The 26367-nt window shown below is 45.6% G+C and overlaps 2 protein-coding genes across 6 annotated transcripts in view; one reads left to right on the top strand and one right to left on the bottom strand.

Moving 5' to 3' along the window:
* GNE (glucosamine (UDP-N-acetyl)-2-epimerase/N-acetylmannosamine kinase) overlaps positions 1-4611 on the top strand; it is a 53967-nt gene extending 49356 nt beyond the window's left edge. For all 4 annotated transcript variants that reach the window (XM_065907787.1, XM_065907789.1, XM_065907791.1 and 1 more), the window contains exon 12: positions 427-4611. In XM_065907787.1, the coding sequence (XP_065763859.1) occupies positions 427-662 (236 nt within the window). In that variant the 3' untranslated portion in view covers positions 663-4611. The remainder of the gene's footprint in view (positions 1-426) is intronic.
* A 1873-nt stretch (positions 4612-6484) lies between these two features.
* Positions 6485-23976, bottom strand: CLTA (clathrin light chain A). 2 transcript variants are annotated; one of them, XM_065907793.1, is made up of 5 exons: positions 23646-23975; positions 18995-19032; positions 16552-16669; positions 12025-12136; positions 6485-6936 (listed from the first exon to the last, which is right to left on the bottom strand). In XM_065907793.1, exons 1-5 carry the CDS (start codon positions 23845-23847, stop codon positions 6765-6767), a joined length of 642 nt encoding a protein of 213 aa, XP_065763865.1. In that variant the 5' UTR covers positions 23848-23975; the 3' UTR covers positions 6485-6764. The 2 variants fall into 2 exon arrangements, with proteins under 2 accessions (XP_065763865.1, XP_065763866.1); XM_065907794.1 differs by lacking the exon at positions 6485-6936 and adding an exon at positions 7827-7917 and having other exon boundaries at positions 23646-23976.
* Between the last annotated feature and the right edge of the window lie 2391 nt (positions 23977-26367).

The raw sequence follows: 26367 nt of genomic DNA, 5'->3' as shown, positions 1-26367 counted from the left end.
CCCCTGCCCGTCTCGACTGGGCCGTTTGCAGCACTGTCTCCCTCTCCCCTTGTGTGTCTGCTGGGTCTTCGTTGCGGCTCAGGCTCTCTCGAGTTGCAGCGTGCAGGCTTTTCATTGCAGTGGCTTCTCTTGGTGGGCAGCGTGGGCTGCAGGGCACACAGGCTTCAGCAGTTGCAATGCATGGGCCTAGTTGCCCTGTGGCATGTGGGATTTTCTCGGACCAGGGATCGAACTTGTGTCCCCTGCACCGGCAGGCAGATTGTTAACCACCAGATCACCAGCAAAGTCCATAAACAGCTGTGAAAGCGCTGCTTCCCATGAGGCCGTGTAGGTGAACTATTCCTGGCTAGTGCCCTTTTCTATTCCTCTTTGACTTTGGATTGGGCTCTCTCCCAAAAACTTATTTTAATTTTTGTTTTCCTGTAGCTGGAACAGCTTTAGGTCTTGGGGTCGTGAACATCCTCCACACTATGAATCCTTCCCTTGTGATCCTCTCTGGAGTCCTAGCCAGTCACTACATCCACACTGTCAAAGACGTCATCCGCCAGCAAGCCTTGTCCTCGGTTCAGGATGTGGACGTGGTGGTTTCAGATTTGGTGGAACCTGCTCTGCTTGGCGCCGCCAGCATGGTTCTGGACTACACGACTCGCAGAATCTACTAGGCCTCCCAGGAATGCACGAGGACAGACGCAAGAGCTCCTTGGTGGAATCAGGTTGTCTCCTAGATGAGCATTTCTTATTAGGCAATCTGGCAGGTGACTATGGCAGAGAAGTGTTTGCTTTTAGTCTCCTCCTCCAAAGTCACTCTTCCCAGCCTGATTTTGTAGATGCTGCTCCTCCTGGGGTTATTTCAGCTCAAACCTTGTCACTCTTCTGTGCCAAAAGGAGCTACAACAGTAGCCAAGGATGCCTTAGGACTCCGTTTACTAGATGTGCCACTCAGACCTGCAGGCCTTGCTTGGGGTGGGACCTTGATACTGGAGTTTTGAGTTATTAATCCTTCCTCCTCTGACCCTAAATTCAGAACACAGAAAGGGATCCAGTCAGGGAATGGAAAGAAATCTCACCACAAAAGGCTTAAGTAAACTCTTAAAAAGCAGTTTTATTGAGGTATTTTTTTAAGTGCACAATTCGTTAAGTTTTGACATTTATATGAAATCATGGCCACAATCAAGATATCAGGCGTATCTCTCACTGCCGTACGTCACTTGCTGAAAGATGTCGTTTGCTATTACTCTCTCAGAATCTTGAGCAACTGTAGATCGGGGTCTGAATTACAGTGGCCTTAGGGACCTTGTCCTTATCTTCTTAAGGACCGCTGGGAAGCCACTAGGACTTAGCCTCTGAAAGGAGATTAACCACCCCAGAAGGATCTTTGTTACTGAGAGCAGACGTCTCTCTTCAGTGGCTTTTCACGTGGTGTTGAATGTGGCTGGAGTGCTGATAAAGGCAGGGTTTGTTGTGCGTCATTTACCTAGAGCCCTGGAGGCTCAGACTGACGGTCTGCCTGCAAGGCGGGAGACCTGGGTTCAATCCCTGGGTCGGGAAGATCTCCTGGAGAAGGAAATAGCAACCCACTCCAGTGTTCTTGCATGGAAAATCCCATGGACGGAGGAGCCCGGTAGGCTACGGTCTGTGGGGTCGCGGAGTCAGACATGACTGAGCGACTTCACTTTTGCCCAGAGCCCACATCTGTGACTCTGGATTCTGGCTAAATACAATTCCACGTCTGTACTGGTGTCAAGATACAGAGGCCAAGTTTCTTGCTATCAATTTCAACCTGGAAGAAATACTAATAGCCACCACTTATTAAGTGCCTACTGTGTGCCAGGCTCTGAACTTGGTGCTTCATATACATTATTCTAAATTCTCACAACCAGTAAGGTAGGTGTTTTAATTCCCATTTTATAGAACCCCAAACGAAGTCTTAAGTGGTGTGCCTAGAGCCACGTGGCTAATGAGTCTTAAAGATAAAAGGTTTGAGGCAGGTCCCTCTGTGCTTTTTCTGCTAAGCTACACAAGCTCTATTCATATCAAAATCTTCCAAAGTGCAAATATATTCTAATTTATTCCAGGCTACGGAAAGCTTTCACAGTATCTCAGTAGCAAATGAATTGCTTTATCCTTGACACTCTCTCTCAGTGGTGATTTTAATAAAATATTCTTGTATGCTGTGGAAATTTTGCCAATATAGTATTTCGTCTAGTGACAGGTTTTTATGGGTACTTTTAGGCAATCTAAAAATTAGCATATGTTTTTAAGATTTATTATTTTAGGAAAACTTGAAGGTTTCTACATTATTATTTCACTTGTTCACATATGAAGGAATCAAGATTATTGTATTTGAATTCCTTCCTTCCTGGTGGGTTAATGTGAAAAGAGGTTGGCTGATTCCTAGAACTCTGTCAGCTTTGAAATAATCTCCAGGTCCTGGTTGAAACATTCCACGTTGATTCCTGGGAAGGAAGCTTGTTGGCTTGGCCACCAGTGTCTGGGGCCAGTCAGTGTACTGTGAAGGGGCATCCGTTGTTCCTTGGTGAAATCTACAACCACTGTCTATACCAGACAGTTGCATTGCTATCAAGTTTCATACCAAATATTTGGAAGAATGGTACTCAATCTATAAAACCAGATCTCAGTTTTTATTAAATTCATGGAAAAGCTAATATATTCCAACATAATTATTACAACTAGCTAAATGATCACATTTTAATTTATTTTAATGTAAATATTTTTATGTTACTGTTCTGAGCCAAATTCTAAAGAAAAAATAAATTATTTCCTTGTGGAAATCCTGACATTTTTCTATTTTGTTTTGTTCTTAATTAGCTCATTAGCTAAAAACATTTCCCTCCCCAAGAGATTTGTTATACTCCTTACTATTTGAAGGTCATATAACTTCTTTAAGGCATTTAATATTGACTTAACAATCTCCCCCCAAAAAACCTTAATAGAAAGCATTGTTATATAACTTAATATATATATTGCAAAATGATCACCACACTGTTTAGCTAACATCATCACAATCCATAGTTAAAAGAGTTTTTTTCCTTGTGATGAGGACTTTTAAGATTGAATTTAGTAGCAACTTTCAAATATGCCTTATGGTATTATCAACTATAGTTGCTATGCTGTATATTACATCCCTGTAACTTATTTTGTAACTGGAAGTTTGTAGCTTTTAACCCTCTACACCCACTCCCCACCTCCCAACCCTATCTGTGGCAACCACCAATTTGTTCTCTGTGAGCTGGGTTTTATTTTTTTTTAGATTCCACATAGCACTTAGATCATACGGTATTTGTCTTTCTTGGTTTGATGTTTTACTTATTTAGTATAATACCCTCAAGGTCTATCCATGTTTCACAAATGGGAAGATTTTTTTTTTTTTTTTAATGGCTGAATACTATTCTGTCATATATATTTACACCACATTTTATCCACTCATCTGTTGATGGACACTTGGGTTGTTCCCATTACCTTGACTGTAAGTAAGACTGCATATGCCTCTTAGAGCTAAGTGCTTGTTTTCTTTAGATAATACCCAGCATCGGAACTGCTGGATCATATGGGAGTGAGGACCCTCCATACTGTCTTCCATCGTGGCTGCACCAGTTTACATTCTCACCGACAGTGCACAGGGCTCCCTTTCTCCTCCTCTCCAACACCTGTTACTTCTTGTCTTTTTGACAACAGCCATCCTAAGAAATGTGAGTGCTATCTCACTGTGGTTTTCATTTTCATGATTAGTGATATTGAGCACCTTTTTCATTTACCCATTGGCCAGCTGTCTCTCTTCTTTGGATAAATGTCTATTCAAATCCTCTGCTCATTTTAAAATTGTTTTTATGCTATTCTGAGTTCTTCATATATTTTGGATATGAACCCCTTACTGTATATGTGATCTGTATATATTGTCACCCTTTCAGTAAGCTGTCTTTTTGTTGATAGTTTTCATTTTGCTGTGCAGAAACTTTTTGTTTGATGTAGTCCTGCTACCTGACCATATACGTGTGAGTTTATTTATTCTTTATTTATTTTTCATTGATCCATGTGTCTGTTTTTATGCCAATTACTGTTTTCATTACTATAGCTTTGTAATATGATTTGAAATCAGGGAGAGTGATGCTATCAGCTTTGTTCTTTCTCAAGATTGCTGTGGCTATTCAGGTCTTTTGTATTTCCATACAAATTTTAGGACCATTTTATCCTTGTGAACAAAATGCCATTGGAATTTTGATAGGCTACACTGAACACATAGATTGCTTTGGGTAGTACGGACATTTAAACAGTATTAATTCTTCCAGTCCATGAGCATGAAGTCTGTTTAAATTTCTTTCATTGGTGTCTGCTAGTTTTTAGTGTTGGTTATATTTATTCCTAGGTATTTTATTTTTTGATGCAGTTTTAAATGGGACTGTTTTAATTTCTATTCCTGACAATCTGTTATTAGTATACAGAAATACAACAAATTTCTGTAATTGTTTTTATACCCTACAACTTAATTCATTTATTAGTTGTTATTAGTAACAGTTTTTTGGTGGAGTTTTTAAGAGTTTTTTGTATATAAAGTCATGTTATCTGCAAATAGTGACAGTTTTATTTCTTCCTTTCCAATGTGGGTGTTTTTTCTTTTTTCTTGCTCAAGTGCAGAAACTAAATGCTGAGCACTCAGTGAGTTCTTGGACCAACTCCTTCCTTTTCATGAAGCCCCATGTGGGTAATGCAGGCATTAGAGACAATTCAGTTACCACTGTGTGGAGCAAACCACCTCAAAACTTAAGAGGCTTAAACAGTCATCATTTTCTCTCATGGTTTCTGTGGGTCAGGAATTTTGGAAAGGCTCTACCTGGCGATTCTGACTCAGGGCATCTGATGCTCTTGCAGTTAGGCAGTGGCGGGGGCTGGAATAGGGCTGGCCATGCGTCTCTCTTTGCTTGCAGTTTCAGGGTCTCTCCATGTAGGCTGGTTTGGGCTTCCTCATAGCATGGCGGCCTCAGGGTGGTAGAGATTTTTACATGGCAGCTCAAGGACTATCAGCTTGTTTGTTCCAACAAACCAGCCGTAAACTGTCGCCCTTTACAACCTAGCCTTGGAAACATGTAGCATTACTTCTGTCATATGATGCAGTCACCCTTAATTTGGACAAAGTCAGACTTGCCATATCTACCTTCAACACACCCATCCTATGTGAGATGCAAAACCAAGCCAGATGACACCATCAAGACATTATCAAAAGGTAAGCTGTCCCACGTAGAGAGGGTCATGGCAGCTCAGGGGAAAGGAAAGGCGTCACGTAAGTGGCCTTTGAGCTAGTTCTTAAACCCGATTATGAGCTTTTCAATGACGTTAGCAAGGCCTAGAAGCAACAAATGGTCGGCGAACAGCAGCAAGCAACTGCTCAATTGCAATCTCAGGTGGCTGAAGGGGAGGAAGAGCAATAAGACCAGAAATGCAGCCCAGACCAAGGAATGCCCAACGAAGTAGCTTGGCGAGGGGAAGACAGGCCAAAAAGTAAACATGCCTGTCCCTCTCAGACATAATTACACAGAAGAGACGGTGGACTTTCCTTCTGGGCAACGGCAAGACCTAACCCTGCTCACTGACCTCCTGAGCGGCATTACAGGTGTTTAGATCAGTCTGCATCCTGGAACTAGTATCAGGTAACTCTAGCAGATTTCTGAAATACGGTTTTATTAGTCACTCGACCCATCACCTATAATGTGACAGGTTCTGAGAGCAAGTAGTGAATGTGTTGATGCCTGAAATGGAGTACAGTCTCCTACAGGTACCTGTTATGTGGATCAGTGTGGTCCAGAATGTTCTGTGATGAATAAATGTTCCATAGTCTGCCCTGTGTAATCCAAATGCATCCTAACTACATGTGGCCACAGTGCATATGAAAAGGAGCTTGGGCTAGAATTGTATTTCTAATTCTGATCGATTTAAATAGCCACTGTAGCTACTGTACTGGCCAGCAAGGTCTAGATGAAGGATCTGACAACAGGAATATGAGCAAAGTGCTAGGAATGGCACAGACCTCAGTGTGTGCTACAGAGAAATAGGGCCAGGCATGCTCATGCCATCCTGACTCAGGTCTCTTGGCTGAATCCAGAGAAGCAAGTGTCTCACTCGTTTCTATTGCCCAGGGAGAACCCTGCGGAAATACACTACCCAGGCTCCTACAGTCAGGGATAGTGACTGACAAGAGCCACCAAGGAGACGTCCAGGGTGGTGAAGGGACTCACAGCTCTGTCTTCAGTGGGCAGTGAGAGGTTAACCTTTAGCCAACCAGCTCCCCTTTCAAATGGAAACGTCCACAGACTCCTATTACAGACAGTAGAAACTCAGAGCTGTTTTAGTTCAAGGCAGGGTGGGCACCCAATGGCTGTGCCTCCGTAGCCCTGGAAAGGATAAAAGGGAATTCCTCACTGACCTCACTCCCAACTGCAGCACACCCTGAGATCAATAATGAAACTTCATGTTTATTTCTTGGAACAGAAATTTATTCTCAGAATAATGCACAAAGCATAGGTTGAGGCTGCCGTTGGGAGGCCTCCCTCCCTTCCTCTGCCGCCACCTCCCCTCCTCCTTGAATGCCAGGGAGAACAGTTGAAGGAAACATGCAATCACAAACAATGATCAACTCTAAAGACAAAAGGTTTGGTCCAAAAGAACTCAACATAATTAATCCAGTTACCGTGAAGAGCTTCACTGAGTAGGATTAAGATGCTGCAGATGTAGTGTTTCCGCAGGGAGGCTCTTCAGTGCACCAGGGGGGCCTGCTTGAGGGAGATGAGGACAGAACGCATGCGGGAGACGTCTTTGGCCTGCTTGCTGGACTTGGGGTTAAAGTCACACAGCCGGGCCACCCGTTCCCACTCAGTGCCTGGGGACGACTCCTCAATGTCATTTACAAAGGCTTCTTCTGCTGCCCTGGAAGCAACAACAAAAGAGGCTGATTTAACGCAGACTCCCCATGGGAGCCACCTGGTGGCTGCCTTGTTATGGAAACACAGCCCCTGATGCCTGACCTAAAAGCATTCTGATTTTGCAAAGACTAACAGCCCTGGCCCAGGTCAAACTCAGGAGCAGACACATGGCCAGCTTTCCTAGGCACAGGGTGCCCGGACTGCTGTGTAAAATGTTGGAATACAGGTGTTTGGTTCAGGGCTCTCTCCCTCTCTGTTGACACAGAGAATTAAAGCAAGTCCTTAACCAGCTACTCACTGCCTTCGTTAGCAAAGGCAAAGCAGCAAGCTGGCCAAGAACTTGAACAGCGGTTTATGTTGGCCTGTACTGAATTTCAAGTAAATTTAGAGACTTCGAAAGAAGCCCACAAGTCACTCTGCACAATAGCCTCTGGATTTACTCCAAAGGCTGGAGAGAAACAGGGAATTCAAGACCAAGCGCCCATGCTAGCAGGCACTAGAGACTAAAGCCGTTCCAGGAGGGTTTGTCAGGACATTCTCCAGGTCAGCCAAAAGTTTTGCCGTCTTCCCTCCAGCCAGGTGCCGTGGGCCTCTCGGGACACTCTGGCAGGGGTGGGCACCCAGCGGCTGAGAGCCGGTCAGTGTGAGTTGCTTTTTGGTAGGATGCTCTTCCAACATTCGTTCACACCAAGGTCAGCCCATCCCCAGCTGAACTAACTGGTAGGAGCAACTGCCTAAAGGACAGTGGTAAGAGGAGGGAAGACACACTACTTCATCTACTCCAACAGGCATCACGGGCAAAGCGAAAGCGATGGAGATGACTGGTCTGTGGGGACAGAGGGGTGGCACTCTCACAGGGATGGCCGTGGCAAACACCGCTGAAGCCCAGAGCCACTACAACACTCGACTTCATGGCACACACAGGGGCAGTGAGGAAGGTTTACTTAACTGTTCTAGGCTGTAGCAAGGATGGTTTATGTTTGTGCTTAAAGGTGAAGAGAAGAAAAACGAGAAAAACTTTAGGTCAGATACAGAAAATGAGAATGAGCTCAATGCAGATGGTCAGTAAGCTAGACACGCCCTTGCCACTCTGTACTCTGAGGGAGGTGCAGCTGGCTTTGCTGGGCCACCCCGCTGCCCAGCAAACCCAGACTCGACCTTTCTAGTCTCCATCTCTACTCGAGAGAGAATGTGCAAAGCAAACCCAACTCCACCTGTAAGTCCAGCATTTCACAAGTCTCATTGCAAACGCACCCAGGGGCCCAGGAAACGCAGCTCTACCTCCTAACTGGTTGACACGCTCAAGGTCGAGGCCCTAAGAGGCTCTACAGACCTCAGCCTGTGGTCTACCCTTCCCACAAGTTCTTCTCTTCCTCCATTCCACCCTCACCTCCCTCATGTCAAAAGCTAGTAGGCTAGTCCTAAAAGGAGGAAACACACAATTGACCAACACTGCTTTGATAACAGGAATTCTTAAACTCTCCCAGAGAAGATGCAGTTTTCTTTGGGGGTAAAAGCCACCATGGCCTGTATCAGACAGCTTTGGCTATCTGGCTATCTTGACCTCAAAGCTGGGGGTCTCTCTCTGTCTCTCTATGTGGGGGATAGAACATCAGAAGCTGGCAACTAAACAACTCTTTCTGATATGAGGCCACAAAGAAACAACTGCAGACCTTAGAGGAGACAGCCCCCTCTGCTCTGACTCTTCTGCCCAGAGGGAGAGGCAACCAACCCCATGTTCTTCAAAGGAAGCAAGTGTGGAAAATGCTGCCCACACTGGCTCCTAACCCAGGACTCTCCCCTCCTCCTCCTGTTCCCCCGGCGGCAACAAGAGGTCAGAGTCCCCAGTTCCCAGTCCCCAAACCTTCCCAGGTGAGATCACAAATGACCCACATTTTACAAGTGTTAGCTTCCTTCCCTCCAAAACCCCAAAATGAAAAATGGCAACCAGAGTTGCAGAGAGTTGTGATTCTGTGATAATGGAACATACCCCCAGCTTATCAACTCTTAGGCAGCCCCCACAGTGCCAATCTGAAATAATTTAAAAAGCAAAGCAACGTGTGACATAAAAGGAGCATTAACTCTAAACAAAAAGTAAGAATTAAAACAAGAAAAGGAATTAGTTTTGCAACATACACATAACCAATCACGTCAGCGAAGGGTTGTTTGTAGAAAGCTTCATCTGCCACCCTAGACAGCAAGAGGTCCAAAAGGCAGGCAAGCAGGCAGGAAAAAAGAGAGAACATTGAGAAGGAGAAACATCTCAAATCCACAGTAGAGGCACAAGTGCTCTGGGGAGCTGCTCCCAAGGCTCCATCCTAACCCAGCGAAGGTTCAAGCACTGAAACTCTGCAGGTAAGGCTCCCTGCTGGCCTTCCTCACAGGCTTCTCCAGTGAGTGCTGTCAACTTCACCCCCAGGCCTTACCCCTGCAAAGCGAGCATCTCCTAAGTATCCACTGAGGGGCTGAGCCCTCTGACAAGGCGTTGTGTTTGTTCTATCCTCAACCCCAGACAACCTAGGGACCCTGAATGTTTCCCCGCCTTTTACAGAGGACGTGATAGGAAGGGAGGTCTCGTGATGAAGCAAACCTGTTGGGCAGTAAGTGGCAAGAGGGGCAGCAGAGCTCACACCCGGGGCTGCCTGTCTCTCCCCTTCCTGCCAGCCGCAGCAGACATCCCCGGGCACCAATGCTGCCAGACACCAGGCACGCGAGGGCCCACAGCCAGCTTAATCTTGGGTCATCCAACTGCTGCTTCCCCACATCAACTGGCTGGGACCAATTTTCTATATTCTGGGGACACACAGTCATCTCAAAATGGCACCTTGAAGGAAAAAGCAGCTGGAGGCAAGGAATGAGAGGCCTGCAGACAAGGGTCCTGGCTCCGGCCCCAGGGAACTGTGGGTCCCTGGACACGGCCGACTGTCCACTCGGTTCCTGCCAGACTTGACCGCTGTGACGATGTACAGCCCAGAAGCCAGCACCTCATCCCTCCTGAACTCTCACATTGGAACGGGTCAGAATGGGACCTCTGGGGCGAGGAGGGAGGGCGGTGAGCGGGGTGGAGTTGCTTACAGGGCAGGGGGCAGGCTCAATCCCTGGACTGGCCGCCCCCCTCGCCCAGCAAGGGTGGACAGGGAACCTCCCGCAAGGAGTCTTACCCTGTCCTTTGCCTGGCGAGTTTGGGGCATAAGAGTGGGAGGGAGGTTTTTAAGGACAGTCACGACTGGTCATTAACCTAAGCTCACACATTTATTTGAAGAGAAATTCTAGTAATTTATTTTTAAACACACACAGACTCTTGCTTTACTCCCGTTTTGGTTTATACATAGGAGGTGCTTTGTGGAAATTTAAAGAAAGCAAAAAGAACAGCCTGATTGTAACTCCCAAGTGAGTCAGGAGAAAAGCAGAGTGGTTTGTGGGCACAAGGAGTGGGCGGGGAAGGGAAGGCAGGCCAAGCCGCTCCGTTCACACAAAGGCCTGACCTCGTCAACTCCAGCTCGCGTTTGCCTCTACTGGGAGAGAGAAAGGTCTAATGAAGGACTGAGACACAAGTGTGTGTCAGGCTTCTACTCCTCTGCAGCCAGCCTGGGATGAAGGAGCTGCTGTAACAGGACAGCACAGCCAGAACAAAGGGAAACCACACACGCCAACTCGGGCGCCCTCCCACCTGGACAGACGGCCTGAAAGCAGCAATCCTAGGCAAGGCAGAAAGGGACCCTGAACATGGAGGGTCAGCCAGGTTTTACCAAGTACTTAGAGCAGACCCAGCCTCAGGCAACTCGCTAGGGTGCACGGGGCCTCGAACGGTGTCTGTGCAAAGCACCCACCTTTCTTTCTTCAGAATCTGAACCTGCACCTGGGGGAAGTAATCCTGAATGAGCCCATGATAAAGGAACCTGGGCCCATCGGTTTCAAACTAACCACAATCTCTCAGCAGAAGCCTGTTACTGCTACTCGTAGCTACTCAACTCCAACCAGAGGGCAGCCCCACCGTATTTGCGAGAGAACTTCAAGGGGAATCTGATAGCTCGCCTGCAGAGTCCACGCCCCACAGGCAGGCGGCCAGGACAGAGGCTCAAGCCTGGCGCCCGAGGGAGTGACAGAACCCAGGATGGCCCACGGGGACAGGCGGTGAGGGCTGCCGCACGCCAGCCACCACCGCGGTGGAAACTGTCTGGCAGAGGTCAGCTCCCTCCTGTCTGCAAGATCTCCACCTAAGAGCTGCCAGAGACAAGGGCCCAAAGGTTCTTTCCCACAAAAGGTACACACAGCCCCAGGCCGAATCTGCTCTCCCTCTGCACTGAAGTGAGTGCAGCGACAATGAGCTGACAGCCAGCTCCAGGTCTGGCCGGGGAAGCAAGCCCACTGCCTGCACCCAGGCAGACAGCGCTGCCCCTGCCTCTCTCTGAGCTGCTTCCAAGTGCACTCCAAGCTCAGAGCACTTAGAGACCATAGCTTCTGGTGGGGGTCATAGGAGAGTGGCTGTGTTTGCTCCCTGCAACTACTCAACCTTCAATGACTGTGGAAATTCAGAAAAGAGCCTTTTTAAAAAGTCACCTCAAGATTTTCTTAGACATAGAAAACACGCACCCAGAGAACCCTTCATCCTGAAGTCACTGTGAGGGAACATCTTGGCCACCTGATGACAGAGCACGCGTCCCAGGACTGGGCCCTTTGGGGAGCAGCCCTCAGAGATCTAAGCTGCATTCAGGGGAGGCGACATGACGAAGTCTGTAATCATCTCAAGTACTGAGATCCTGGAGTAGTGGTCAAAGCGGCCTTTCATTTCAGGGTTAGGTTTTTAGACATGGACTTGATCCATGAGATGATACTGCCTTCTGCGGAATCACACCATTACAGGCAGTGCAGACTAACCAAACTCTCACCTCAGAGCTAGACTCACTGCAACTAGGATGGTGAAAAAACCGGCTGAGTTACTCTTGTAAAGACCGAGAGACCTGCAACTTTCACGTTTCACAGATAGTTTTTAAACCTGCAAACACATTTCCCACTAAAAGAGGCGGCAGCTGAGAACCTACGCTGGCTGGTGGAGACGGACCTGACTGTACAAGACGCGGCGCAGACTGACCTGTTGTTGGCTTTTGTCTTCTGGAGCTGCTCGTCCTGCCTTGCATACCACTCGTCCAGCTCCTTTATTGCTTTTTCTTTCCACTCCGCTTCCTGCTTCCGAGAATTGGCATCTTTAAGGGAAGGAAAAGAAAGACAACACAAATGAGGCAAAATGCAAACTGAAGTTTGCGTCATTCATTTGGGGCTTATTAGCCTCATGCTGTGTGCGGTGTACGGTAGAAGGCAGACAGTAGGGATAAAGATAAAATTCTGTTTTCCTCACTTGTGTGTCCAGCTCTCTGCATCAGGAATTCTACTCAAGCAAAGTGTTTCAGCACAATTCACCCCAGTCCACCTACACCTTAGTGGATCACTAGTTTTGGGCTTTGAGTAGAGAGAGGTGGAGATACTGACTTAATTTTTAAAACGGCTTTTGGGACACCAACTGGGTAAGAAGCAACTACAGATGACTCTTTAATAATGCTGCCAGGTCAGTGTGGACTCTGGCAATTAGCTAATAAGAATTAGATAATTCGTCGTATTAGATAATGTACTAATAAAATCTCCTCACAAACTATATTCCACACCCCAAGTTGGATAATTAATGGTTTCATGAACAGAAGGCAGCACTCTCTTCAGCAGATGCACATTTATGGAGCAGCGCAATATTAGAAAAACTACTAGAGGTACAGATGATTCCAGAACCAGGCAAGAGCAGAATACAGATGGAATTGAGGGGACCACAAAATATCTACTCCTGCTTAGACTGCAGAGTGAGTTTGTGGCAGAGCTAGGACAGAAGTAAAAGAGAAAAACTCCCAACGGGGAGAACTGTAGGGTGAGGTGAGGGATCGTTATTAATACTTTTCCAAAAGGTTCTAGATGAGAGAGAGCAAAAGCACACCTAGGCCTGCCACACTGGATTCTCAACCATGATCTCAGAACTAAATATGAGTTTTCCTAAGACACTAAGCTAAAGACACATGTCAGTAAACGATAGAGAGAGAAATACAGGTCACCCTACTGCCACAGCTGACACCCGAAGTCATCCTAATACTTCACTTTAAGCACATTCTCAAGGATGTCCTCTCTGGCAGGTTATTTCATACACATCTCATTTAATTTTACAACAATCCCAAGAAAGCAAACTAGTCCCATATTCAGCAGTGAGAAAAACTACACCTCAGCAAGTCTGAGGAACTGTCCCAAAAGTAGTAAGTGGCCAAACCAAGACTCATACCAAGATCTGACTCTAAAGCTCACACATTCTTCACTGTGCTGTCTCCAAAGGGAGGGATGAATGGGAGGCAGACCCAACAACAGTCACAACTGTGACCAGCAGATGGGCACCAGGGATCCAGACTAGAGTCTGGACAGTGGAGTCAGAGCCCAAAAGGTAATGGGTGTCCTTGAGGAGAGCAGACAGCAAACAACTTCTTGAAGGAAGAAATGATGCTTTCAGAGCAATTTTAGGGTCTTTTCAAGAAAAGTCTTGCAGTAACAACTGGCAGAACACTGTCTGTGACTACTAGAAACAGCCTTGTAGCAGCTAATAAAATCCCCCAAAGTTTCCTATTATAAAGAACTTTTACCGTTTTCTAACTTATCAGAAGGTGACCAACCTAATGCTCAAGAAAATTATTTCACTAAAAATTTCCCACTGATAAGTATACCAGTAAACTCTGATGTGTATTTGTCCATGGCATTACGTGTATGTGGAATGGAGGGCGCAGTGATGCAGGGAGAGATGCTGTGGGTCAATGGCACCCTGTGGACATGAAAATGGGAAAAATTTAAAATATAAGGTCTCCTTTTCAGGAGTTGTGACATTATTTCCAAAAAATTAGTTTTGGATTGGGGAGTATTCCCTTTGTGTCATCTAATTTTTTTTTTTTTTTTTAGGTTATATATCTTAGAATCAAAATACGGAAATTTATCTCTGAAAAAGTAGTCAAAAACTGTCCATTTGCACAGATTATAGTTAATGCATATAATACTGTCTATAAACAATCCTCTTGCTTTTATAGATTTAAGAAGTGACACTGGCAATAAGAATTCAGAATTCTTAGATGCTTAGCTTGATGGAACAAAGACCCAAGCTGTAACACCACCTCTTTCCATCTGGGAGGGAGAAGGTGGAGCAGGGTTCACTGACAGCTGTCTTCTCTGGCCATGCTCATTACTGTTCACAGGATATTTTTTATTGGAAAACACTTCCCACAGCTAAGCTGAAAACCATGGATATGGTTTATCTATTTTTAGAATCTTGTACTTTCTCACAGTCCTTGCAAGGGAAAAAGGTGAAACTGCAGAAACACCTAATTCATGGACCAACTTAATTCGATTCCATTGGAATACGAGGCCAAATATTTGACTTCCCTCAGGAAGGCATCTTAAGAAAACAACACTTTGTGGAATATTCCCAAAGAGCCCAAACTGTTAACTGAAAAAGAAAATCAAATTTTTCCACACACCAAAGTGTACTCTTCTCCATGTACAAGTCAACTTTGCTAAACTCTGGGGAAAGAGAAAAGATATACCCGAGTTCTGCAACACGAAAAAGATTCCAGCAGCAGTAACAGTTGCTAAGGAAGTCTTGCCTCAAAGTCTACTCAGAAGAGATACTTGAAGAATAGCAAGGAGCAAGGCTGCCAGCACCATGAAGACCAATCTTCACCTTTTTAAAACTATACTATCCAGTACAGTGACTACTAGCTTCAAGTGGCTATTTAAATTTATTAAAATCAAATAAAATTTAAAATTCAGTTTCTCAGTCATACTAGCCACAAGCAGCTAGTGGTTACCATACAGAATAGCAGTGATACAGAACATTTACATCATCAAAGAAACTACTATTGAATAATGCTGACAGATTAAGTGTGCCCGCTGTTTGGAAAGCCACATAAATTACACTGGAGAGAAACTAGTTGGCTGTATTATATGGGTCAAGTCCTTTCCTGTTTCTAGGTGCCAGTTACACTATCTGAGTCATGTTTTCCCTAGTTCAGTCATTCTCAAGAAGGAATTATAATGCTGACCCTGTGGTTACAGACGCATATTGCTATTTCTAGATGTACAATAAAATATTTATGCATAAAGTATCTGGTGTCTATATCCGAATGGATCAGAAAAAAAATTATGTGTATATTCACAACACACATATAAATGTGTGGGCATGTGAATGGGCTTCCCTTGTGGCTCAGCTGGTAACTAGTGTGGGAGACCTGGGTTCGATCCCTGGGTTGGGAAGATCCCCTGGAGAAGGGAAAGGCTACCCACTCCAGTATTCTGGCCTGGAGAATCCCATGGACTGTATAGTCCATAGGTCGCAGAGTCAGACACAATTGAGCGATTTTCACTTCACTTTCACATTCGTGTATAAAACATATACAGGATTTCCCGGGTGGCCCAGTGGTTAAGAATCCACCTTTCAATGCAGGAGACGTGAGTTCCATCCCTGGTTGGGGAATGAAAATTCCACATGCTGCGGGGTAACTAAGCCTGCATGCCACAACTAAAACCTGCCACAGACAAATATTTAAATACTGAAAATAAAAACAAACAAAAAACCTACACACACACCTCATTTATACAAAGACAGCCCACTACGGCAGAATGTTCACGACTGAACCTCAAGGGAGGGGCACGTTTTACTCTCACTGTGTTTGAAATTTTAATAAAAAGTTGAGAAGAGAACTCCATGGTTGACACCCCTGCCCCATCACACCTTGTCAACACCCAGGGACAGATACCAAGTCTCCTGTAACCCTGACCCACAGCCGGCGCTCCATGGAGAAGGCCCGTCACCAGAGGCCAGGCTGACTGGAGGCTCGGGCTTCGCCCGCTCGATGCTGTCAGCCGAGTGCAGCGCTGCTGAGACGGGCATGGATCCGGAAGCAGGGCAGACTCCAGCTGAAATTCTGATGCTACCACTGTTAGCTGTGTGATTCAAACACTTAACTCTTCCTATGATCCTTTTCCTCACCCATAAAAATGGAAGAACTCACAGGGATGTTAGGGTAAGAAGATCCAACTGTACATATTTCCTAACATTCCTCACATTTTCCTCTTAAGCATTACCTTAAATTCAGCCTTCAAATTGTCAATGGACTGTGCAGCCCCTCACGTGGATATAACATCTCCAGGTTGATGAAGCACATTCGCATGTAGCATCTCAGACTACCCCTGGGGCTGGTAACACTGACCTTACTTCACAGGTGAAGACACGGGCCCCAAGGCTGGAGCAACCAAGTGCCCGCAGCTAGGAGAGCTGTGGCTCGGCCTGGAGCCCGGCCTTTCCCCCCAAGACCCCTTCCAAGGCACCACTCTGCCCTCCCAGAGAAGAGAGGGTGCACCTGTAACTCCCTGGGCTTGTAAGGAAGCATCTCCACGTAGGTGGTGCTGTGACCTTCTCCCTGTGGAAGACACCCTCCCAAAACTGGGCAAGGACATTACGGCTAATTTGAGTTAAAAATGGCTAACGACAGAGTCAAGGTCAACTATTCCCCTGAAAACAGACACCCAAAGACAAACAGGGACTCCTTACCAAGGGCTTCCAAGCGTTCCGTTTGCTCTTCTCTCCATTTTCGGATACTTTCAGGCTCTGACTGCAATCGATCCACTTGTGAAATAGCTGCGTAACTGTCTGTCGGCCCATTACTCTCCTTAAGAGAAAACACAGTCGTGCTCTATCAGTACCAAAACCTCCTCCCAGATACGCCCTTCACCCCAGTCAGACCCCTGGTTACGGGCCACAATGACGGCTGCTCTAGATGCAAAGGAGCAAGAGCAGCCTTACACGCTGGTAGGATGCTTTCACCGCCATGCACTCAAGCCTTACAGTCCACAAGGGAGGCAGAGCAGTTGTCGTCCGGCCACTAAACGAGACATGAGTGGGAGACAGCAAAGTTGGGGAAGTGGGTAATGGACTTACTAGGAAAACAGTATTATCAAGTTTGCTTTCCTTACTTGACACAGAGGCTGTAACATCTTCAAAGTAACAAAGGTAAATACCCAGTACAGTAAGGCCTAGAACCTGACACTTCCAAGTGCTTATTATACAATTCAGGGAAAAGTTCACTTAATACCACCTAGTCAAAATACAGTGAATTCTAGGGAAAAGAGAGTCAAAAGAAAATGCATAGTACAGTCACACCAAGAAAAAGAAAAAAAGGCAGGCAAATGTGCCTCACAGTGTACGTGGCAGGGGGTAGGAGGGAGTGGAGGGGTCGGGGCTGACTCTTTCTTATAGTGGTTAAGACTGGGGAGCTAGTAAACAAATTGATTAAGATTCAAATGGAATCTAATCTTTAGAGAATTATTTTACCTACTGAACTAGGAATATTACCACCTTAACCTCAGCAGACTATAAACAAAGATGGAAAGCAAATTGTTTACAGTAGTATTTACTTATTATTAGCACCTTCCATATTTCAGCCACATAAACCTTTTATCTCCCAAACACCTTGCAAGGCAAATTTTTATTCCCATGGCACAGCTGGAGGGTTAAACCGAGACCCAGGTAAATGACATGTCCAAATTCATAGCTAGTAAGAGACACAGTCAGGGCTGAACCCCATTCCATCTCCCTCTAAAGGCCAAGCTCTAAACCAGGGCTTGGAAACTACAGCCAGCTCAGCCACCTGTTTCTATAATTAAATTTTATTGAAATAGAGCCATGCCCATTTATTTACATACTGTCTATGGATTTTTTCATGTTATAACAACATAATAGTCTGACAGAAACTTACACGCCACAAAGCTTAAAATGTTTACTATTAATATCGGTCCTTTCCAGAAAAAGTTAGTCCACCCTTAATTGGCTTAAACCAATTAAGACTAATCTCATCCTCCTTGACAGTTAACTAGCTAAGGCTGTGCAGAAGCCCCGGCAGAGGCAAAGCACCAAGCTATTTCCCTGGACTGCAGTGATTACTTCCATCTAGTCAAAAGGGAAGCAGAGGACTTTTGTTGAGTGGCTGGGAGAAACCCCCATGCTGTCCTAGATGGTTTGATACGCACATGCTGAGACCTGAAGTGCCTGTGGTCATTCTGTCAACACGAAAGAGTATAAAACTGCAGTCAGCTGGCGGAGCCAGAATCCTAGAGGAACTGAGTCGGAATCCGGGTCTGAGGACCCCTGGCCCGTCAGAGTTCAGTTATATGAAATAGTAAGTTCTCTGTATTTAAGCCCACGTCAGGTTGGGCTGGTGGGCTTCCCCAATGGCTCAGTGGTAAAGAACCTGGCTGCAATGCAGGAGACACAGGTTCAGTCCCTGAGTCAGGAAGATCCCCTGGAGAAGGAAATGGTAACCCACTTCAGTATTCTTGCCTGGAGAATCCCATGGACAGAGGAGCCAGGCAGGCTACAGTCCATGGTTTCGCAAGAGTTGAACACAACTTAGTGACTAAACAAGCTGGGCTGGTAACCAGAAGCTCAACAGCACAGAGGGAAGATAATGGCAGTCATCACAAACACCAGCCGCCCCTGCCCTCACTGTAATCTAAAGGCTAAGGGGTTCAAATGTCAGTCCTACCACAGGCTACCTGTTACTTTCAAACTCCTGGTTTCACCTCTGTATGCCTTGTGTGTAAATGGGAATCACAATAGCATAGATCCCTCAGGTTGCTGAGAATGAGAAGAAAGTTCAGTACAGTGTTTGACACTGCACGGGACGCTGTCAGCCACGGTCGCCACTGAGGTCCACAGGCTGAAAATATTTTCTTTAAAATACAACCATGATGAAGGGTCATTTCTTGAGAATAAAGTTGGTAATGCCAGGGCCAGGCCAACGACATTGTAAAAGAATGCTCTAACAATGTCTCTCTTCAAATCCTTCCACTTTGGCAGGTAACATACCAGTTACTAATACACCCAGGAAAGTCAGAGGAGTGACATCCTTTCTAGGTCAGTCAATTCAAATCACAGAGAAGGAAGACTCTCAACAATATCATTCAACATTATCCGAACTGTTGTACAGAGTCTGTACCTGATAGTATTCTCCATTCGTCACCCCATCAACAGCATCTGCAAGACATAAGATTTCAATCTGTCAGTGAGTGCTGGTCAAATGCTGGGCCAAAAGGTTACAAGGTATGACATAGTATTATGTGTTTTAAGTACTCTAAGTTACTAAACACTATCCCCTTGCGAGATACCAGATAGAACAATGCACAACTTTCTATTCAATGAAACCAAGATATGCTTATACACAAATGACTTCACCAAAATGTGGACAAATCTGTCTAAAAACTTTTCATGACTATCTTCTGGCTTACAGAGATAATACTTAGAAGCCTGGCAGAAGAGCCTCATAGAGCAAGTTTCTCTACGAAGGTTCTAGAGAAGGAAAAGGTATGAAAGGGTGGCCTAGAATCCTTCACAGCAAGCAGAGATACGCAGCTTCATGTTTCAACCAAGGTGCTTTCTTGGGGGTCAGGACTCTCCATCCTTTGGCTGGAGTAGGTTTGGCACCTGAGGGTCTCTAGTTGAGACTTCTTGCTAATTCCTCTAGTTCTCTTGGAATTAGTCCAGAACAGTAAGATTTGGGCATATCAAAATAAAATCAGTGTTTTCAAGGATGCAAGTTACAAAAACTCAAAGTATATACAATCTCATCTTATTAGCACAATTAATTACTCATGAGCTAAATGAGAAAGTCCATCTCAGAAATACGAAAAATGTCTAAGACCTCAAGATTTTCAATCCATACAGTATAAAATGGAGGTCCACAGGCTGAAAATATTTTCTTTAAAATACAAAGTATTTAATCAGGAAATTTCACAAAAAAATCAGGATTTCCAGTGCTTGTGTGTGTGTGTGTGTGTGCGCGCGCCTGTGCATGTGGCGCGGGGGAGGGTGTGCAGACAAGCTGTGGCAACCCGGGGCCTACACTCCTTAAATGAAGGAGCCCTTCTGTGCAGCTTGCTCTGGACAACCGGCCGGGCCCCACTGGCCCCGTTTTGTTTTTAACCCGTTCTGTGTGTCACTAAGTCAAGGTGCCTGGTTGGTCCAATCACCATGCGTTTCTAATCCATGCCCTGACCCAACAGCTCTCACTGAGGGCCTGTGCAGGGCCGCAGAGCAGCCCTTCAGAGTGGCTGCTCTGCCTTCCCTTGAAAGCTTCAATACAGGCACCATAAAAATGTAGTGTCCACCGACATATTCTAGATACTCTTTACCTGCTGGCTGACTTATCTTTACTGCCTACTATGCAGGACTTCTAGTATTTTGTCCAACTGTTTTCAAACTACCATGACTCTGTTATTGTGTAAGAGAGAAGAGATGCACCTAAAAGATACAAGAACCCAAGTGGTAAAAGGAATGCAGAGAGCTAGTGTGAACCACCATCACAAGGCCCTCAGAAACATCAGAGCTTTTCCGCACAGCCAGAGGCAAGGTGCCCTCAGCCACATTCTTTCTTTTGAACAGGCAGAGATTGCAAACCACTCCTCCAGTCTTCTTGGTTTCTAACTATAATAATTAAATCCAGCTTAACTGCCTATTTTCCAAATCAACTTCATTCTCTTGCTTCTCCCAATTACCCTATGCTTGGCTTTGGGAGTACTGAAAACTTTCATTTCCCCACTTAAAAAAAAAAGGAAAATGGAGACAAAAGAAAAGGCCAAAAAAAAAAAAAAAAAAAAAAAGAAAAGGCCACATAATTTCATTACTCAGCCTACTGGTTTCTATTTTTTTTTTTTTTAAGTTTATCTAATGCATATACATAAAATTTCTTTGAGCAAAATTAAGACTCCTATAACAGATGCTTTTAGTAATCCATTTATCTATATCATTAAATTCTCAACTTTTTAAGTATGAAAACACCCACTATTTATTGCTTCCAATGTGCGAGGCACAATGTTAATTAAACACTTTCTATACATTAAGTTTTAATCCTCACAACAAATCTCTAAGTATCAGCAATTCACAAATGACCTTAAAATATGTGTATGGCTGGTTCCTTGAGAGGTAAGTAAAGTGTTCTTGAAGGAGCAGGTAACTGGTGACAATGTTTCCCCTCTTAAATTTACTTTTGAGTTTGAGCATATTTTATAATTTTTGCTAAGGTGACAGCAGGAAAAAAACATTAGGGTGCCCTTGTGCCAAACTTCTATCCTGAGGAAATCACCTGACATTTGAATTTCTTCTTTACTAAACTGCCTGAGTTTTGCCCATTTTTCTGCTATCTTTTGATCTCTAAGTATTCTTTCTGTATTAATTATTTGTTCTCCCACATTACAAATATTTTCCCAATTATCTTTTTGTATGATTTATAATAGTTAATACCTAGAACTACTTAACTTGTATGATACATTATCAGGCTTTTTTTCCTTTATAAGTTCTCTATCTCTTCTTGTGATGAAGGCCTTTCCTACTCTTAGGAAAATAAAAAAAGCCCCTCTTCCATGCACTTGGGAGTTTATTTTTGTATAAAATTTATAAAGCGAAGTAATTGTAACTCTTCAAGCCTCAATGGCTAGTTCAGCCAGGCCTACTTTCTGGTTAATATATTATAGTTAACATAACAATTATCCAGTTAATATATTCCAACCCAGGGCCACTGGCAGTAGGAGAGACTTTGATCACTACTCCAGACACAACAATTCTCATCCCATAGCTCCAAGTCACATGCTGCTTGTCCTTTAGGTCTGAAAACTCACCCAACACTGGCAAGTCCTTTGAAATTTCATTAGTTACTCTTCTACTGTACTTACTGACATTCAACTGACTCAAATGAAAGCCCTGTCTGTTGCTATAGAAACATGCAAAAGAAAGGCCACCCCAGAGCCTTCATTCATTACGAAACTTTCTAGGGACCTCAGACAGAAACAAGGGCCAGAATAAGTTTCCAGAGATGAAAGACTATCCCAAACCCACTTCAACTTTCATATTCCCCAACCACTGGAAGTCAGGCAGACCTGAGTCTGATTCCTATGGAGTCATGTGTTAGCTTACCACTTTCTGAACACTGCTTGATTTCCACAGAGATCAATTTTCACCTGAAACAGAATGACACCACCACCCTACCTGCAGAGTTGCCGCATGGATCTGAACGGACAGGGCACCTGGGGCACGCAGATGTGCAGTACCACCAAGTATCATGCCTGCAATTTCCCTGAACTTTCCTCCACCACTGCTACGAGAAAACCACTCTCCTTAAATTTACCTGCCTCTCTTACCGTGAGTGCCTCACTGCCTTACTCTCTCAGCAGCTCCTTGATCGCTCCTCTTCTCCTCCTCCATCCTTAGCCCTCACAACTGAGGACTTTTCCTCAGCTCTAGACTCTGCCTTTCCCTGACCATTTGCTCTTCCTCAGTATCCAGGAGCCACTTCACTCAGCTGGTTAGCTCCTACCTCTAAACTTAGGTTCTTCTCCTCATCTGCGAACAACTGAGGGCAACATCCAAGGCTCAAGCCTAGCCCCTCCTTCATGGAAGTTTTCCTCAAGTCTGCGGGAGTGTGGATATGTTCCTCTTTCCTCAGCCTCTGCAGTGCCTCCTGCCTGTATAGCTCTGCACATTAAATACAGAGTTCCCTCTTACAATGTTTCCTCAGTGCACCCCAAAGCCTATCAGCTTTCCAACACCCTTCTCAGCCCACTCCCAAGGAATAATGTGTATACACATTATAATAATGTGTATAGTAATAACATACTAGGTTCTGTGTGTAAGCACTTTGCAGATGCTCTCCAACATAATCCAACCCTGTGTGGTGTTTATCTGCACCTTTTACAAAAAAGAAAACTGAGGCAGGGCAGTAGCAGTGGTTATGTAAGTTGTGTGAGACCACAAAGCTAAACTCACCCTCAAGCAGTTTAGGCCAACACAGAGTCTTAACCACTAGAGACAGAGAGAGAAAGAGCGAGAGAGAGAGGAGGAAAAAGAGAGAAAAAGAAAACATGTCCAACTAGTGCTCTAATCCCTAAGGGAAGTGCTGACCACTGCACTGTTTTTTTTTTTTCCTGACCACTGCACTATTAACAACCTCAACTACACTGTCAAGAGATCTGGCTTTAAGTCTCCGAATGCTTAGTTCACTAAGAAAGTCCTTCCTAGGAACTAGGTCAGCAATCACCCCTTCCTTCCCTTTGCTGAAAGCTTGATGACCAAGGGATCCGCGTGTCCAATTACACTCTTTCCCTTTTACCTCTCCAAACTGCCATCGCCAAGATCTGCCGTTCTACCCAGGACCTCTGCAGCTGACGTTTCTGCACATTCCTGTGTACATACTGTGAGCCTGCCCGCCTTCCTACTAACTGGTCTGTGTAGGCTCAGATTTGCCTCAAGTCTGGCCCAACTGCGCCAATGCGGTTGCGCCTCTGAGGCCAGGCTCAAGGCACAGCAACTGCTCAAGGAAAAGTTCCTGAACTGAATGGGCTTCCTCTGGCTCCTAAGCTTGTCATCCCGTTTTCTTGGCTTCTTCGGCCCTTCCGTGCCCAAGAGCGCTCAAACACACTCTGCGGACCGACTAGGCCTGCCGAGCCTGGGTTTCCGCATGACTGAGCCGGGGGCTCGTTCCCTCTTCGCACTCCTCAACCTCCGGGACGGAGAGGCACAAGAGTTAGGCAGAGCTCTCAGAGCCACTGTGGGCCGAGTTTCCGGGGCAGCGCTTCCGCCCGGAAAGCACCCGCACTCACCTGGAACCCCCGGCGGCTCGCCGTGAGGCTGGGGTCCGGGGGCGCCGCCGTCCAGGATGGCGAAGGCCTCGTCGTTCTCGATGCCCGCAATCTCGCTCTCCTGCTGCGCCAAGAAGGCCGCGGCAGGGTCCTCTTCGCCGGCCACTCCGTTCCCCAGGGCGGAACCGCCAGCGGGGACGCCGAACGGATCTAACTCAGCCATGGCGGGAAGTTCGACGGCACCGACTTTCAGAGAAACACCAACCGAACAGCAGACGCGGCGTCCGGCAGCGGCCGCTGTGCTTGCGCCTGCTACCAGACACAAGCTGGATGAGGGAGAAGGCGGAAGCGGAAACCCGGCCCCAATATCCGGCCGGTCCAGGCGGTGTTGGAGAGCCGAAAAGGTAATAACCAATCAGAGGGCAGAAGTAGCTCCAGCGTTAGCCAATCAGCACGAGGAGAGGCGGGCCCCGAGGAAAACTCGTGACTCGGGAAGCACCTGCGTGGAGGGTGCAGCCGAGCCAGCCCTGGGCAGGCGGAAGTAGTGCGTGATTTAAGGTAGCCTTGCCTGATCCGGCTTTGGGGCTGTACTGACCCGGGACCGCCATCGCGGACGGGACTCGCTTGCTGAACTGGGAAGTGAGGTGAGAGTTAGGGCGGCGATGATTGGCCGATTGGGGAAGAGTCAAGCCACGTAGGCTTTCTGAATACCAGTTTCCTCATTTGAAAAATAGGAACAAGAATCCTGCACTACCTCCCTCCTAGGATTACTGGAAAAACGGAATCCTTTTATGGCTATGTACTGGCTTTCTTTAAAAAAAAAAAAAAAGTGTTTGTTAACCCGTTCACTCCTTCTGGGTGGTTTTCTCCCTCAGAGCCTCCTGAGTTAAATGTAATCAATTCAAATCGACTCTGACTTTTCTCCCGCATGGTATTATTATGGGGCTTCCCTGGTGGCTCAGATGGTAAAGAACCTGCGTGCAGTGCAGGAGACCCAGGTTCAATCTCTGGGTCAGAAGATCCCCTGAAATGGCAACCCACTGCAGGATACTTGCCTAGAAAATTCTGTGGACAGAGGAGCCTGGCAGCCTGCAGTCCATGGGGCAGTAAAGAGTCGGACACCACTGAGCAAGTAACAGAACAGTGTTAGTATAAAAACACGAATATATCCCTTTTTACAAAGCCCCTCTGCAGCCGTTACTCTTCAGAGCTAGACAGAAGTTTCTAAAACTGAAAAATTCCTTAAGGATCATCTGGTTCCTAGGAAGACTGAGTCCCCACCCCCACCCCCACCCCCGTGTAGGAAGAAGTCAGTCCCACAGGGAGTCAGTGGAAACTTAGGTCTCCCAGGCAATTCCGAATGGTGCTAGCCACAACATCTTGAATATATTCATGCCTTTCCCACCTAAGGACAGCAGGAATTTTGTTTAAAAACAGAGTTCCGTCAGTATGTTAGCATGGAGAGTTAATTTTGCCTATACTATAGAGAGGATAGTACAGTGATTCCAGTTACTCATATTCATGTTGAGGTGGGGTCTTCTGCACTGGTGAAAAGAAGGACCCTTCTCTTTCACCACCATCACGCCAAAAAAGAAAAAGTTAGAAACAAACCAAGAAACCCGCCAGAGGTCTAAGTTGCCACCAGAGGTAGCCAGCAAGGGACAGCAAAGTGGTTTCTAAAAATACCCACTAATACTGACACAAGAGGGTAATTGTTCCCTTAATGCACGTGTTACCTTTAAAATCAGTTAAATTATGGAGTGTAGGAAAGTTTTGGAAAAAAAATTTAAGAACATAAAATTGTAGGGCCTGAAATTTACTCAATTCCCTCCCACTTTTTTGTTTTAATGCTCATCCCTGAACATAAATTGGCTCATCTATAACATAAATTGGCAACAATGTGTGAAGCAGTTTCATATGCATCTTCTCTTTCAAACAATATATCCTGCCCCTGTTACAGGGATAAGGAAGAGGGACTTCTCTGAGGGGGTCTAAGGAAGACAACCTTTGGCTGCTTACAGCAGTGGTAGCTGAGGGACAGATAGCATTCTTTCCGAGGCAAGGGCATAACTCCGGGGAAGCCATCCGGAGAGTCACTCACTAAAGGAGGAACCATCTCTCATCTTGCAAAGTCAACAGGTGTTTATACAATTAAAATTGGGGAAATCTGCTGAGGGGTTTAGGGATGACTTCATAGGGGAGGTGGCTTGGAGCTCAGGTATGGAATTTGGTTAAGATTTAGAAGAGATTTAGAAGAGTTTTCCCAAAGAGAGGCAATGCCAAAGAATGCTCAAACTACTGCATGATTGCACTCATCTCACATGCCAGTAAAGTAATGCTCAAAATTCTCCAAGCCAGGCTTCAGCAATACATGAACCGTGAACTTCCAGATGTTCAAGCTGGTTTTATAAAAAGCAGAGGAACCAGAGATCAAATTGCCAACATCCATACAAGTCAAGGCTATGGTTTTTCCAGTAGTCATGTATGGATGTGAGAGTTGGACTATAAAGAAAGCTGAGCACCAAAGAATTGATGCTTTTGAACTGTGCTGTTGGAGAAGACTCTTGAGAGTCCATTGGACTGCAAGGAGGTCCAACCAACCAGTCCATCCTAAAGGAGATCAGTCCTGAGTGTTCTTTGGAAGGACTGATGTTGAAACTGAACCTCCAATATTTTGGCCACCTGATGCGAAGAGCTGACTCATTTGAAAAGACCCTGATGCTGTGAAAGATTGAAGGCAGGA

Source organism: Muntiacus reevesi, chromosome 17 (assembly GCF_963930625.1).
Source record: "Muntiacus reevesi chromosome 17, mMunRee1.1, whole genome shotgun sequence".
Classification (NCBI taxonomy): domain Eukaryota; kingdom Metazoa; phylum Chordata; class Mammalia; order Artiodactyla; family Cervidae; genus Muntiacus; species Muntiacus reevesi.
This window is presented reverse-complemented; position numbering and strand designations above follow the sequence as displayed.

What these genes read in the sequence shown, in the direction of transcription:
- CLTA (XM_065907793.1), bottom strand. Translation starts at nt 23,847, where the DNA reads ATGGCTGAGTTAGATCCGTTCGGCGTCCCCGCTGGCGGTTCCGCCCTG. An exon ending in GGAACGCTTGGAAGCCCTTG is followed by an intron (nt 12,137 to 16,551) that starts GTAAGGAGTCCC and finishes CTTCCCTTAAAG; the next exon opens with ATGCCAATTCTCGGAAGCAG. An exon ending in AAGACAAAAGCCAACAACAG is followed by an intron (nt 6,937 to 12,024) that starts GTCAGTCTGCGC and finishes TGTTGCTTCCAG; the next exon opens with GGCAGCAGAAGAAGCCTTTG.